The 15,306-nt window shown below is 48.0% G+C and overlaps 7 protein-coding genes across 7 annotated transcripts; 4 read left to right on the top strand and 3 right to left on the bottom strand.

Moving 5' to 3' along the window:
• Positions 1-1,196: 1,196 nt before the first annotated feature.
• Positions 1,197-1,613, top strand: VE01_10291 (uncharacterized protein; the record flags this gene model as incomplete). The annotated part of the gene is made up of 1 exon (XM_018279694.1): positions 1,197-1,613. One exon carries the CDS (start codon positions 1,197-1,199, stop codon positions 1,611-1,613), a length of 417 nt encoding a protein of 138 aa, XP_018125772.1.
• Positions 1,614-2,781: 1,168 nt separating this feature from the next.
• Positions 2,782-4,091, bottom strand: VE01_10290 (uncharacterized protein). Its single transcript, XM_018279693.2, has one exon. It carries the CDS (start codon positions 3,961-3,963, stop codon positions 2,863-2,865), a length of 1,101 nt encoding a protein of 366 aa, XP_018125773.2. The 5' UTR covers positions 3,964-4,091; the 3' UTR covers positions 2,782-2,862.
• Positions 4,092-7,870, bottom strand: VE01_10288 (uncharacterized protein). Its single transcript, XM_018279691.2, has one exon. The coding sequence runs from the start codon at positions 7,695-7,697 to the stop codon at positions 5,079-5,081; it is 2,619 nt and encodes an 872-aa protein (XP_018125754.1). The 5' UTR covers positions 7,698-7,870; the 3' UTR covers positions 4,092-5,078.
• On the top strand, positions 4,406-5,114 carry VE01_10289 (uncharacterized protein). Its single transcript, XM_018279692.2, has 2 exons — positions 4,406-4,540; positions 4,604-5,114. The coding sequence occupies exons 1-2, from the start codon at positions 4,491-4,493 to the stop codon at positions 5,031-5,033; spliced, it is 480 nt and encodes a 159-aa protein (XP_018125755.1). The 5' UTR covers positions 4,406-4,490; the 3' UTR covers positions 5,034-5,114.
• A 132-nt stretch (positions 7,871-8,002) lies between the features above and the next one.
• VE01_10287 (uncharacterized protein) lies at positions 8,003-10,366 on the bottom strand. The gene is made up of 5 exons (XM_018279690.2): positions 9,406-10,366; positions 9,004-9,342; positions 8,579-8,950; positions 8,423-8,524; positions 8,003-8,375 (listed from the first exon to the last, which is right to left on the bottom strand). The coding sequence occupies exons 1-5, from the start codon at positions 9,493-9,495 to the stop codon at positions 8,172-8,174; spliced, it is 1,107 nt and encodes a 368-aa protein (XP_018125757.1). The 5' UTR covers positions 9,496-10,366; the 3' UTR covers positions 8,003-8,171.
• A 133-nt stretch (positions 10,367-10,499) lies between these two features.
• Positions 10,500-11,485, top strand: VE01_10286 (uncharacterized protein). Its single transcript, XM_018279689.2, has 2 exons — positions 10,500-10,839; positions 10,916-11,485. Exons 1-2 carry the CDS (start codon positions 10,629-10,631, stop codon positions 11,221-11,223), a joined length of 519 nt encoding a protein of 172 aa, XP_018125756.1. The 5' UTR covers positions 10,500-10,628; the 3' UTR covers positions 11,224-11,485.
• A 396-nt stretch (positions 11,486-11,881) lies between these two features.
• VE01_10285 (uncharacterized protein) lies at positions 11,882-15,195 on the top strand. Its single transcript, XM_018279688.2, has 3 exons — positions 11,882-13,124; positions 13,177-13,460; positions 13,527-15,195. Exons 1-3 carry the CDS (start codon positions 12,018-12,020, stop codon positions 14,017-14,019), a joined length of 1,884 nt encoding a protein of 627 aa, XP_018125759.2. The 5' UTR covers positions 11,882-12,017; the 3' UTR covers positions 14,020-15,195.
• The last annotated feature ends 111 nt before the right edge of the window (positions 15,196-15,306 follow it).

The raw sequence follows: 15,306 nt of genomic DNA, 5'->3' as shown, positions 1-15,306 counted from the left end.
ATGAAATGATCAGACTGTTTTTTTTGTAGGCGATGTTTGTGGCGTCGGGACGGGAAGGTGAATCATGCCTGTTGTATTGGTGATGCGGAGCCCAGAGTAACGATAGACTGCAAACGGTGTTTCACGGCGGTTTGGAGGAGGGACGAGATATCCCCGGCTGAGTTTTTCTGGCTGGGATCGCGGTGGCGGCAGATGCTTTTTTGGTGAGCTCGTACAGGTAGAGTAGTATCGTGATAAGAAAATGTTTCTTGTCGCCCCTTGATTTTCCCCACTCTATCAGGTACGGTTTGCACTGCCAAGGTGCTGAGGTGGTGTTGAGTGGCAGCCGAGAGTCTCTGAAACTCTTGAAGCCCCTGACTGCGCACAACATCTCACATCATGATAAACATCCTCACTAACCAAACTGCCAAATCCACCACGAACAATCGCATTATCAAAGTAGTTTTTCGCGATCTATATTCATCCATTGTAATGCCCCATCTTCTTGCCACATGTTCCAAAAACTGTAAAAGAATTCAAAAATATACTCAAATGTTTCGTCCCCAACTTCGAAACCGGGGCGCATTACCCGGCGCAGTGTGGCTCCCTAAGCGAATGTCATGCGACGCAGCCGTGCGCCAGGGGCGTTTAAGGGGCCGCCTCTTCAGCGGCCTCGCCCATGAAAATATGACGAAAGATGGCCAGTGCGCGTGTGTCAGCGGCGTAGCAGGCGCGGCAGGCGTCGATATGCGGGTGTGGTGCCAGGCTGGGCGGTGTCTCAGAGAGGGCCGGGGGCTGGGGGTCAGTTCATCTTATAATGCGATTGCTTTTCCGAGTTCTGGAAGAAAAGAGAGAGAGAAAGGTAAACGGTGGTAATTTTGTTTTTCGACGAATTCGAAGATTCTTTGAGATAGTGCGTTGTTGAAAACAGAAACGCAAGACATTCGTTCATATTTTATCACAAGCCAGGTGCTTTTCGAGTTCGACATTGAGAGTTTTTATATTACACACCCACCACAACTAAGATTCTTCGGCTGGACCTCTTTATTTGACACACACTACACGGATACCAGGCTTCTGCCAATCTTTCAATCTCACGGCAATCGACTGAGAATAATACGGTAAACACACATATACCACTTCAACCACACGCTCGATAAGAACATACCTACAACTCTCCACAAACACCCTGCAACATTACTATCACCGCCGCCAAAATGCGCCACTCTGCTCTTCCACCCCTTCGCTCAACCTTTTCCCTCGCATCCATCCGCTCTTCTTTCCGCTCCTCCCGCTCCTCCTCCACCGCATCCAGCACGCGTTCGCGCGCCCCCTCCACCGCTTCTGCGTCCTGGAACCATCATGACACCTTCGCCCCCTCTGCTGGCTCAAGCGCAAGCTCAAGCCCCGCGGATGAGTTCAGCTCTCTGTCTTACAACCCTCTCAGTCGCCACCCTCTGCGTGCGGCGCGCCGCCAACAGTCGCCTGTTGCGACGGTGAGGAGCATCTTGTCTAGGCAATCGAGTCTAGTGGATATGGAGGAGGAGGAGCGCGATTTCGGGAGGGAGATTGGGGTTTTGGAGCCGAGGCCAGTGGTGTTTTGGCAGGGGCTTGAGGAGAGAATGGGGTTTTAAGAAGGGATCGGTTTCTGGGGAAGGATGATATGGGTATATGGATAGGGTTCTCTGTTCAGTTGTGCGATTTTGGAGGGGATTGCAGTGGCGTTTGGGACTATTGGGTTGGAGGGGGTTTATGATGGTTGGATGGGACAGGACATGATTGATACGATGGGTTTCGGTGTTTTATGTTATTTCCATACTTCATTCTGGGGATGGACATGGCGATTCAGCCTTGTCAGTCTCATTAGTCAGAGACTACTTTATGAAAATTTTCGTCCTTCGCCCTTTTCTTCAATATCCTATCACAATACTAGTGCTTGCATTGTCACAAAGGCGAGGGAAGCGGTTGTGCATAATAGTCATACTTGTCTATGTAATGCAACGCCGCCATAGCTTCGATCGTCTCTATGGCGAGATGCGTCTCCTCAACGCGACAACTTATGAAACGGGAATTCTACTTTCCATAAAGGTTATGTTACTAAATGGTAGATGTTATTATATTAGATTACAGTAGTTCTAATTATAATGTTTACTATAAAGTGCAAAAATAAACATCGTTTTCTTGGATCCGAAAGAAATTATATTTTGTTGGCTTAAATAAATCACCAGTAAATCATTTTTTACAGTTAAAAATTAAAATGGTTTCTGACAATTTATGCATGTAAAGCACTATATCATACGCACTCACATGTTTTATTTTATATCGAATGTCTATACTCCGGCTTTATTTTAATGTGCATGACAACTGGCTTCATTTCATAGCGAGAGACTGTACGGCCTCTAGGATAACATGGTCCTAACTAACGCGTGCAGTAGTAATCAATTCAGCATGTGGTTTCGATTCATCAAGCCCTTCATCAAGTCTCGTTAGGTGGGTTAATCTTCAATTAGTAGGCTATGGAAGAAAAGTGCCACAGTAGGGCAGTAACACCTTGCGTAAAGCCTTTCTTGGGGGGTAATCTTCAATTACCGTCGTAGGCTATGGGAAGAAGAGTGCTATAGTTCCAATCGGAAGTTAGTGAGTTTTCTCGTAATCCACTGGCAGATTATGTTACGTACATGGTGTAATTGAAACTCGAATTAGTACAGCACGCTCGTATACATTGATTAGACATGAATTGGAATATACGCGAGATGGAACTCAGGAATCTAGGAATTTGCAAACTGAAGTTCAATTTTATGTTCAATTTTATGTATAAAGACTCCCTCACAATCATAACCCAAACACCTATTAATACGAAAGCTGCACTCTGCACACACCCCTCTAAACCACACCAAGGTCAATGACAACCTTCCCCTTAGCCTTGCCGCTCTTCAGCTTCGCAAACGCCTCCTGAAAGTGGTCGAGTGGAAAGGAGCTGTCTAACGCTGTCTTTCCGAACCCGCAGTCGATCAGCTCTGTGACCTTCTGGAGTTGATCTCCCTTCGACTCCATAATAAAGAAGAAGTTTTTGATGTTGCCTTTTACGCCAGCAGGTTTCTTCTGCTCCGGAGGCTGGTAGATGCTGATCAAGGTCGCGCCATCCTTCACTACCCACCAAGCATCCTCGAGAGACTTTCCACCGAAACAGTCGATTGCGAGATCAACCTTATTACCCTCGACGCTGGCCCATTCCTTGACATTTGTATTGGTGTAGTCGAGCACAGTATCTGCCTTCAGCGACTTCACCCACTCTACGCTACTCGACCCACATGTCCCGATCACCTCTGCCCCGATCCACTTCGAGAGTTGAACAAGCCAAGTTCCCACAGCTCCAGACGCAGCGGTGATAAAGATACGCTTCCCCTTGGCGCTTCCAGCCTTGGGCTCAAGCCCGGCCTGGACAAACAGAGCCTGCCACGCCGTCTCAGCGGACATAGGAACCGTAGCCGACTCTGCCCATGTCAATCTCTGTGGCCTCTTTGCCATCTCTTCCGTCAACAAGATGGAGTACTCGCGCGCACAGCCTGTGCGGTAGTAGTTGGAGCGTGCGTAGACTTCTGTGCCAGGCTGGAATGGGGAGGACTCAGGGGCCGTTAGGACAGTACCAGCGACGTCGTTGCAGGGGACCATGATCTTCGTGGCGCTGTACTCGGCGGGGATGGGGAAGTTCTTCCCCCAGAGCAACTCGCCGTTGGTTATGGCAGTTGTGTGGACGCGGATGAGATGCTCGGTAGAGGACGGCTTGGCGACTGGAACGGGGTGGTCGGTGATCAGGATCACGTCTGTGGACTGCACGTCTGGCTGGAGGATAGCCTTCTGGAGCTTTGGGGTTGCCATGGCTGCTGTTGATACGAAAGTTCGCCGTAAAGTGGTTTGAGGTGCTGATGCTTGGATTTGGGCAGCAAGAGATGTAAATGGGCGCAGATGATGCGAGAACAGCATCGAGATTCAGCTTGAGTGAAACATTCCAGAGGTGCGTTGACTTACCAGTAATTATACCCTTCTTCTTGTCGGATTATTGGAAGAAAACAGAGGTACCCAAATAGGCATTTGAGTGTCTCATCGAAGAAGTGGGATGATTACGTGGTGACGGTATTATATTACGCATTAGGGTATTAGGTAACCACGGAGCAATTGGAAGTCCATACTCCGGAATGCTTACAATGGAGAATCCCAGCCCTTTCTTAAAGGCGGAATTAGCGGGGCGCGGTGTCGTTTAGTGGCCAACTAACGACGGGTGTGGCGTCTACCCGCATAGCCTATCAGTCCCCGAATACCCTAAACGGAAGCCGCGTTGTTCTAGACCTGGAATGGGTCCATCACGTGAGTGCTATATTGTAATATAAGGTGATATTTATATAACTTCTAATTTTCTCAAGTTATACACCACAACCTCAAAGCGAAATAGCAAATTATACACATCAGAACCTCATACAAAAAACAACAGATTCTACTCTAATACAGCAAAAATGGTGTTCTCCAAGGTCGCAAACAGGGAGGAGCCAGTATATGATGCAACGTGAGATACCTCTATCTCACAAGTCCCTTGGGGTTCGACAAACAAGCTACTGACACATGACAGACGCCCATTCCCAGCTCTCGAAGTCCTATACCACTATAAAGTCCTCAGCGCCCCAGGCAATTCCGTGCTGGCACTCAAAGTCACTTTCCCCCCAGGAGGGTCCACGCCACCTCATACCCATGCAGGCGCATTCGTTGCAGTTCACGTGTTGACCGGATCTGTCCTAAACAAGATGAACGATGATCCCATGACAATTAAGAATGCTGGCGATAGCTTCTACGAGGCTCCTGGCTGCAGACACCGCATCAGCGATAACGCCTCGGAGACGGAGGAGGCCGTCATCATCGCCACGCTTATGCTGAGTACCGAGAAGATGGACGAGATTGTCAACAAGGAAGGAGCAGCCGGACTGGTCGTCATTGATGAAGAGTATCGCGAGGCAGTCGGCGCGCAGATGAAAAAGCTTCAGGCGCAACAGGGAGCGAAGTGAACCAGGTTTATCGCTAGAGATGGGAGAAAGTTGTAAAGATCAGTCTCAGGACGCAATGTCTAATTCCTCCATATTGGTGACCAAAATCCCGTTTTCTTGCATGATGTTCTTGCTCCAGTGCTGGTTACCTGCCAGAAAATCGCCCCGCACAACCTTTCCTCTCCACTTTACCCAGTTCTTATCTTCAATCTTTACTACCACGCCTTCTACCCTACCTTCTGCGAATGCTGACTGCCTCTGTACCAATGCTCTCAATTCAATATCTGTCGGTATTGTATCCCTCTTTTCCATAACTCTCGTGATATGAATTTCAGTTCCGCTCAACAGAGTTTCCAAAGTCTCTCTGTTTACAAACTTGCCTTCCCCGCGATCAAACAGATCGAATGCCAAAAATCTGTCAGGCAGAGAATTATACGAGACTGAGTGCACAGCATGCATCCACTCCCCATATAAAATATACCGCTGCGGGAAGTACTTGTCTTGGTTCAATAATCCAAATAATTCCTCCCTATGTCTTGCCATCCATGAATCGAGTTTCTTGAACTGGCTATGCGAGCTGGAGTTCACAAAATGAGATCTGTTCTGTACCAACAATTGCCGATCTGAAGACAAGCTAAATCCCATATTCGCGCCGTCGACTTTTTCTGTGATCACCACAGTGCATCCAGGTGAGAGTGCAGGCGCAGAGGGGAGTAGAATATCATCTGAACCAATGGCACCAAGGTCGATAAGATGGGCTGTGCGAGGGAATTTCAGGAGTCCAATAGTAGGCGAGAGTTGAGAGATTAAATCATCAGACGCCGCAAAGGACTTCACGGTGAGCACTGCCTTAAACCCCTCTTTAAACTCTGGCGCAGAAAACTGTTCCGTCATCTGCTTCACCGCATTTAGCACCCTTGACCCTGGAGGAAGAGTGGGGTGGTCAGCCCGCTGTTGGGCGCGCGACACGCATAACTCAGTATCGTAGTCGAAGAGTACGCACACCGCGTTTTTGGCATCTGCAAGCTGAAGCCAGAATTTCCGGTCCGCGGCACTCGTGTTGCACCGGTCGAGTATGAGTTTCCCTTTTGTGCGACTGACAGCTGTTTCGCAGGCGGAGCGACTCGACTCATCTTGTGAGACGTAGGTCCAGCGTGGGTCACGGGCAAGCAGTGACTTCGCCACCCATGATTTTCCTGAGCCGGGAATACCGACGAGCATGAGGAAATCAACGGAGCCGTCGAGCTGCCCCGTGATATCGAGTGGACAGGCTGGTGGCTCAGGGACTGCGGTGGGGAAGAGGGATTGTCGTTTCCAGAGCACGCTCACCCATTTCGATATGAAGACCTCTTGCTGTTCGGTTTCTATGCTCCCAGGTCGGATAGCACGGAGCTTTGAAATCGAATCTTGCGCTGACATTGCTGGTTGCCAGTCGTCGGATTGTAGATTTGGCTTAGTAAAGCCACAGGCTGCCATGTAGCAGGCGGCGATTGAACCTGCACGGCCTTTCCCCCCACCGCAGTGGATCAGAACTGGAAGGCTCTCTTCGTCTGTCAAAATACGCATGGCGATATCCATCTGCTCAATCGAAGGAGGATAGTAATTTCGAATCGGAAGGAATACATTCTTAATCCTCGTATTAAACCATGATTGATCCAGTGGTTCTTCCTCCGTAAGAGTAAGAACAGTTTTAATTCCAATGCCGTCAGAGCTTAATGCCCGGATGTCTCGTCCGTTGCGTGGCGTTGACATAACTGCGATTTTGAAAGGCACAAGCCATCGAAAAAAACGAGGGAGAGAAAACACTCCAATGCTGTCTGGTATGGAAAGATGCCGACGCGGCTCGAGACACAGCGAAGGAGGAACCCCCATATCTGCGATGGACTCACGCAGATTATTCGGCCAAGGCGTCAACAAACGCTGTCTTATTTGTTTTGAGACGCTCTCAAGCTGGGTCAATTCTTCTTCTTGCAGCAAGTGTCCCCATTCGGTATCCGTAGAGCATTTATGTAACATTTTCACGGTATACGCACTCATTTTGTCGTTCTCACTTGCTTTCCAAGCTTGCGCGTATGCCAACATGGAAACTTTAAATTCTCCCAGTTGGAGAGCCGCATCTGCTAATCGAAGCCATCCCTTTGATGATTCAGGGTCCCTTAATAGAATCTCTTGCGAGTACGCTTTTGCGTCGAGATATCGCCCCGCATTATGGAGAGTAAATGTAAGATGGTCCAGGCATTCCAATGACGCATTTTGAACATCAAATTCCCCCACACGTAGACAGGCGATACTTTTATCAATATTGTGATTATCATTAGCGGATAGGGTAATGTGGAAATCCTTGTGTGGTAGACCCAAACGTTTCCGAATCTGCTGTCCGGACACCCAGATAACGACGATAAATGCAACATCGCTGCCGCCCCTTTTTATACAAGCAGTGCCCAGGTGGTGAAAGATTCCAATTTCTGAGGCGCTAGCTGCAGTAAACTTAACTAGAGATGCAAGAGCAGCGGGCGAAAGATTGCGTTTCTCATCTTTCGTGACGAGTGTGATATGAAACGGGGTTGTTTGGATTTGAAAGTCCCGTACTTTACGCTTCAAGTCCGGGATTGCGCTAGTAGCCAAAATATCAATAGCCTCACCGATAAGGCTTACAGAGCCTCGGGCTTCTTGAATCGTCGCCATATGTAAGTTGTTGCTGTACAAATTCTTGGGTTGTTTCGTTTATCGGCAAGATTGGCCTCTTGTGCCTTGGCCGTGGTGGAGATATTCGCGCACAACCTTAGTCTATGGCAACAAATAAGCATATATATAATAGTAAATAGATTCCAGTGTGAGTTTTTCTCTGGGTTCTTATTTGCGCTTATATTCAAGACAACAGAATTGTTCGGCGTGAGTCACGGAATCCGTAAACTTGCTGCGCCCACTTCTATTTCACGTGATTCTTGGCAATTATATCAGGGGAAACTGTGAGTTGTGTCACGCCGAATACCTGCAGTAATGTTCATTATAAAAATAGCGAAGAATGATAATATCCTATCATATTGACAGTGTCTAAATGTATGACAAATCGCATGCCTGTGTAGTTGCGGTTAAAAAATGGACGAAACCACAGATCAGTATATGCCCCATCAAAATAGAAATCATTAAAATATAAATCTACCACGTAGACTCCAATCCATTGACGCCCACTGGCTTCTCTCCAAGGGTTGTAATTCGAAACCCATGGCGCAAGCCTTCCTCGGGGTTATGAACGTCGTAATCTGAGATCGCAGTGTGAGCGGTCACTCGATTGTCCCAGAGAGAAACCGTCCTGTCATCCCATCTCACACGGACTTGGAAATCTTGACCTTGCGAGATATGCTACAGTAGTGTCAGTATTAATGATTTGCTGGTGCTGCACAAAATACCTTGAATAAAAGCTTCAGCAAGGCGTCCGATTCCTCATCCTTCAAGCCTACGATGCGCCTGGTAAAGCCTGGGTTGACGAAGAGCGCCTTTTGTCTGGTGACCTGAATACGAGTTAGTTTCCAACTGGATACATTTGGAATATTAATGGAACTTACGGGGTGAACTCTGACGATCGGATGTTGAGATTTTACGGGCTCTCTCCGCACGGTTTTCCCGTCACGTATGGCTCCTGCAGCTTGCTCATGGCCACTATGCTCAGCACGCAAGCCCTCTAGCAATACTTTAATGGGCTCTGATAGTCTCTCATATGCCACCACCTGTGAAGCCCATCCCGTGTCCCCCCCAGTGGATGGAACCTCGAGGAGTGTCAGGATTGTAATTGCTGGGGTCTGGTGCTCATATGAAACATCAGAGTGATATCCCGTAGTTGTTAACTTGCTCGAGCGTTGTTGAGCACGATAGAGGTTATCAGACCCGAGATAAATGCTGTGAAATTCAATATGATTCTCAACATGTGCACCAACGGGCTGCGTTAATCCGATTAGCAAGCCAATATTAGACTAGATATGGGAAAACTAACATGGACATGTAGAGGTCCGAATGACTGGCCAAATTCCTTTTGCTTCTCTGGACCAATATCCTTAAAATCTTGGTCACGGAATACAACCACGCCACGTTCTGCAATCAAGAGGGCGAGTTCGTCCTTTTGGGCGTCATTCAATCGCGACAGCTGTAGCCCCTTAATCTCAGTGCCGATTCGAGGTGTGAGCCTAGTGACCTCGATGTTTGGATCACCTGTTTTCAACAGATTTGGTTTGGCAGGGTCAGCATCCAACCCGCGATCGCGGAATTCAAACGGCTGGGTAGGCGGAAACTTGGTCTCGTTGTCATAGACAGGGAGGTATGCTGTGTACCTCGACTGTGTAGTGGGATGATATGTCAGCCGACGGTGAATTGAGGAATCTTATGTAAGGCCACTTACTCCTTCATGTACCTTCTCATCAAAAGCTACGGCTATCTTCCCGATACTCTCACCTGTCGACTCCTGTATGGTGGTGGTCGTTGTTGCCATTATAATGTTTATTTGTTGATGAACAGTGAAGGTTGGTAAGTTTGAGATTGAAATCTGGGGGTATAACGCATAAAACAACTGAGAACTGGAATGGGGCAAAGACTTGGAAAAGCAGTCAAGTTATAGAAATAATATTTCGACATACCATCGGAGGTTTTGGGATTGAATCGCCGACCTCCCATGCCAGAACGCGATATGATAGACTACAAATGGCGTGCTACCCGCGATACCCCGCGGTGACGGCCATCGCATGGGGAAAGGCCGCGATATCGTGATCCTGAGCATGATGAATTAAGCCCACCTTGGCGTCTCGGCGAATCATGTATCTTGGAGATAGTATCAAACTGGCTGACGATATGCCTGCACGGGATGGTGAATCGCCGATGTTTGAGGGGGTTGTTTCTGCCTCTTCTCTGTAAGACTGCCACAGATGGAAGATGAGAAATCAGATATGCCCCTTGCCAACCGAATAGCAACGGCGATGCTGGAACTGTCGACAAGGTGCAGGAAACAACAGAGACTCTGTGGAAAAGCGAAGTGGGAGAGCGCAAGAAGCCAAACGGGGTCGAGAAACGAGACTCGAATATCCATTAATACTTCCCAGTGTGCCAGGGCTTCTCCTCCAGTAGTTACACGAAAACATGAAGAATTGTTTTCACATATTCTACTTGATAGGGTGCCTATATATCTGCTTTTAAACTCGCAGAGACCAGCAATCCTCCTCTCAATTGCGCGGCGCGACGGCTGCCAGAGAGGACGTTGAATGGGACTGGGGCAAGAAACATCACGATTTCCCGGTCCTTCCTTTTTTGTGAAAAATAAAGATAAAGATAAAGTAAGCCAAGAGGAAGGTGCGACTGGATCAGAGTTGCGATGGAGGGAAGGAACGACGAGGAGCTTTTGGCTTGTTGGTCGCACCTTCCACGTGACAGCCGGTGCCGATTTTGGTCGAGTCATCCACGCTGCTCGTACTCGTACTCTAGTATCAGTTTGTTCTAGATTCACAGGCTGTGAGTCAACGAGGAATATAATAAATATCGCTGGCGAACAATATCGTCAATATTTACAGAGGATAATAAAATACCAGCTGTCAATTACATACGAACAAATTTTTGCCTTTTTTTCAATCGAGAATGTCCGCAACCAAGACAGAATGGTACAAGGACCAATTCCTCATCTCCACATCTCAGGATTTGCTCCAGATCGATGTTATAACTAAGGCGTTCAATGCGGACTACATGTACTGGACGAAGGGTATGCCCGAAGACAGAATGAAGAAGATGCTGTCCAAGTCTCTTTGTTTCGGCGTCTATATCCTACCCGAATCCTCTTCCGATATCGCAGGTAAGTAGAATAATATTACTCTTTCAACTTATTATACCCCATAACTCGGTCGGTTCTCATCCTGACCCCTCTCTAGGCCGTGGTTCCCTCACCCAGATCGGTCTCGGCCGTCTCGTCACGGACGAATCCAGCTTTGCCTACCTCACGGACGTCTTCATCATCCCCGAACATCAGGCGAATGGCCTAGGTCGATGGCTGCTGGAATGTATCAACGAGACCCTAGATTCGTGGCCTGATCTCCGCCGCGCAATGCTGTTCACGAAGGGTGAACCTTGCATAAAGTTTTACAAGAAGACGATGGAGATGGCGATACTTGAACCCGGCGCTAATGGATTGGTTATTATGCATAAGGATGGCCATGGGAGTCCATATAAGGAAGTCTGATGTAATCTGAAGCGATTTCGCAAGTGTAATAGAAAATCTTGCAGCTTTCGTTGATTTATATAGCTCTATAAATGAAATACTGGGCGAGAGATTCTCATTGTCATGTGGATGAATGAGTTGGCGGGATAAAGTAGGGATATAAAATCATTGAACTCAAAACCAGCACGTGTGTGATACGTTCCTAGTAACCTGTGGTCTGAAATAATGTGTCTCTTATTTTCATTTGGACCCTCGGCCGAGGCGGCCCAGGCACCAGCGGGAGATGATTCGAGTGTCATATTTTGGTGGCGTCCAGAGATCGAATATTCAATGGTGAAACTGATATCTATTGTATCTATTATGTCCTGATATTGGATATTAGAACCCTGGAGAATTTTCAAGTCCACAACTTTAGGTTTTTACGAGTTATGAATCCAGCTAGCCTGCAGATATGACAACTCCAAGAGTCTTATACACACCCTGAGTGAAGAATTACCCGACTGAATATGGCTGTGATTGACAAAAATGACTAAGCTTTTACACCACCCAATTGTGGGTCTATCCACACTAAGGGGTGCGAATATTAATTTAGTACTAAACAGGATTAGCACCAAGAGTCATCCAAATATCGTAACGACGAAGCTGACTGCATCCCTTATCCCGTATACATCCCCCTTCTGTCCCTTCGCCACTACCAGGCATATATGTTGTAAATTTCCGGTTATATAGACATATAGGCCACAACAGCTGTTCAATTGCGAAGACTAGCCTGCAACTCCAACGTATGCAACGGTGTAGATCAAGTGTGGCGGCAAATGAATACCCCGGATTTAACTACCTGGTCCCATCCAGACGGCATGGATCAATACGGCGCGGTTGCTAACAGGGTAGCCTTGTTCCAATTAGGGCTGGATTACGACTTCTCTGCCGCAGACTTTAATGATCCCTTTGAATTCAACGCTTCAGGCTCTCAGTTCCCGCCGATAGACTTTCCAGCCCCCGCAACGTCTTCAACGGACTCTCGGCCACGACCCAAGACTCGTGTCTCTCTGGCATGCATTCCATGCCGTAGCCGTCATACTAAATGTGATGCAATTTCTCCGGCGTGCACACAGTGCATCGGAAGTGGCAAAACGTGCGTCTACGCCGAGTCGAGGCGAGGGCGCGGCAAGCTGGCCATCTTGGAGCAACGCCAGATTTCATCGAATGGAGGAACGCAGGTGGAGAGCGAGGAGCGGCAGTCTAGGTCCGCGAGTGGCGCGAACTCGACTACGCATTCTATGGATTCCACGAGCAGCAGCTTCTATTTGAGGACGAGTCCGATCGATCTCTCTCCTGTTGGTACTGCCAATGAAACCACAGCGGGGTGCATATCAGAGCCAGAAAACTCATCCAAACTCTTGGATTTGTATTACGCCTTCTTCCATGATGCTCATCCCTATGTCCTTCCTCAAAAGTTTTTGAATCAGCGGTTACAGACCGACAGCGACTCCCTGCAGCATGTTCTGCCAGTACTGGAGTTTATCGGGTCGCTCTTCGACCAAGGCTCCGATAGGAGCTCCATGCAGGAACGGGCGGAGAGTCCATTACTAATAGATTCTCTGCCTGCCAATGGCTTTTCCGTTCAGGCTCTTTTAACCTTTGCGATTGCGGTGCACTCCTGTGATGAATTCACAAATGCACGTGTTATACTCGATCGTGCAATCCGCATAGCTCTTAGCATCAATATGAACTCGGAGGCCTTTGCAACTTCGAATGGAGAGGGTAGTGCTGTACTGGCTGAAAGTTGGAGGAGGACATGGTGGTTTTTATTTCTGACTGATAGCATCTTTGCTGGTATTCGGAACTGCCCATCGTTCGCATTGCAGGACATCAAATCAGATGTCAATCTGCCCTGTGAGGATGCCGATTATAACGCAGGGGTAAGCATGATTGTTTTTTGGGTGGTGCTACGGGTTTGCTAACCGGTTATAGAACATACCACGACCCTACACTTTGGAAGAGTACAATTCCCGTGAATTTGCCGGAGAGGAACTCAAATTTTCTTCTTGCGCCTACTTAGTCGATCTGGGCTACATCGCTGGCTCGATCCTGGCATTGGGGACGGAACCTCAGGGTACCTTCGAGCCTGCTGTCATCAGTGCTGATGCGAAACTGATGAATTGGTTCATGTACCTCCCAAAAGAGAAGCAGCTCGTTGTCGAAGATCCTGGGAAGGTTGATGAGGTTATGTTTCATGCCATTATGCTTTATAACACGTGAGTTATATTCCTCTTCATGGCGATCACGATTCAACCCAGGAATTAGATCCTGACTTTATATAGGCTTAAGGTCTATCTTCATCGGCCGCGGTCCCAGCTGGCTTATGGCTCTGTCGAACGTAACTCTCGATGTGCACATCCACCATCGGAGAAACTGGTAGAAGAGGAGCAACGAGCCTTTGACTTCCACACCACGAAAGTGCTCGAAGCCGCAGAAGCAGGCACTGGACTATTTACCTTACCAAGCTCATTTACTACGCACTCGCCTCTGGCTATATGCGGTTTGACATTATTGATACTAGCTCAAATGTCGGCTTGCCGCTTCAAATTGAAGGGCGCCGAATATAAAGCGGCAAGAGATCGCGTCAGGTTGGGTCTAGGTGCCATCAAAGTATTAGGAAAGGTATGGCCCATTGGTCATGTAACGGTGGGAGAAATACAAACTATCGCTCGCGACGTACTGTCCTTGCAGAGGCCAGGCGACGATGGAACGATAGCTAACAATTCGAATGGCTCGACTGGCTCAGATGGCAGCCTTGAAGTTGTCATGACTTAAAGCCAATGTGCGGCGATGAACTCAAACCTCCCAGCGTGCGATGGCGAGGTGCAAGGGTACGCGACCTCGTAATACTCAAGGGGGACGTTCCAACGACACTGTACGAAGTTTTGCTTCTCATATCTTACCACAAATTTATCTAATGATTCACACTTCCTTGGCGCACAGTAAACTGCACTTTTGCTGCCGCTCAACGCGATGTGATATATTTTTCCGGAAATCGGACCAACGAGCGACGACGACAACGACCCAATCACAAGAAGTTCACGACAAACCGCTGAGTACTATCTTTAATAAATTTTCATTCAGTATGTCGTCGGTTTTGGTATTCAACTCATCCACATCCCAGCTTTCCCACAGCATTCTCCCACGGACAGAGTTGGATTCGGCACTGGCTGGCCACACGGAGAAACCCGCCAGGACATCAACTGTGTTAAGGATATAAGTCAGCGTTGGAACACAAAATACCATAACGAAAGCATAACAAAACATCTTTACCTATGTCCTGCTGTGGGATCTTGCTCTTCGCCTTGGTCGATGTGAACACCTCCTAAATCCGCGTCTGGTCAGCCGCGCCAGCGGAATAGTAGCACGCCTCGCATCCGAGGTTAATGTTCTCGCCTGTAACGGCGCCAATTGCGCTCTCGCTGAGGCTGGTGATGGTGACGGCTCTCGCACCTGATTTGGCAAATGCGAGCACGGTTTCTTGCCCTATGCCGCGCCCGCCGCCGGAGACAATGACCACATTTCCATTACCTCATAGCTCAAGGCTGGAAGAGTCGATAGGTGTGTAGACATCATGATGGGTTATATGTGTCCAAGAGGGGAAGCTCATGGTTATAGTAGTCTGTGGGGCATGTGGTAGGGATTGCGGTAGTTGTGATATGGTTGGGTGCAGTTAGTTACTTGGGGTCTATTTAATATCTAGTACGACCCCTGTTTATCTTCTATATATCTTCTATTATATGGATAATTCATATTTTGATCTGGCGATGTATTATAAATCTGGGCCACTTGCCTTTCCATCCGCCAACTCTTTGCCTTCAAGTATCAATGGTAAGTATGTTATAAGATCGTCGGCAATGCTCTGGCAATGCCCGGCCTAAAGGCTATTCCCCGCCCATCTAATACCCGAGCTTTAGGGCCATGGATCAAATTTCTTTCTCTCGTCTTTAGTTGGACCTCGTATTATGGCTAGATTACTAAACTAAATCTCTGGGACGCATGACCCGCCCGAATGGCGGTCCCTGTGCATACCCGGCCCCACATACAGGCGACAAAGTCTAA

This window comes from Pseudogymnoascus verrucosus, assembly GCF_001662655.1.
Source record: "Pseudogymnoascus verrucosus strain UAMH 10579 unplaced genomic scaffold scaffold_70, whole genome shotgun sequence".
Classification (NCBI taxonomy): domain Eukaryota; kingdom Fungi; phylum Ascomycota; class Leotiomycetes; order Thelebolales; family Thelebolaceae; genus Pseudogymnoascus; species Pseudogymnoascus verrucosus.
The sequence above is the reverse complement of the archived record's forward strand: the minus strand, read 5'-3'. Positions and strand labels throughout refer to the sequence as shown.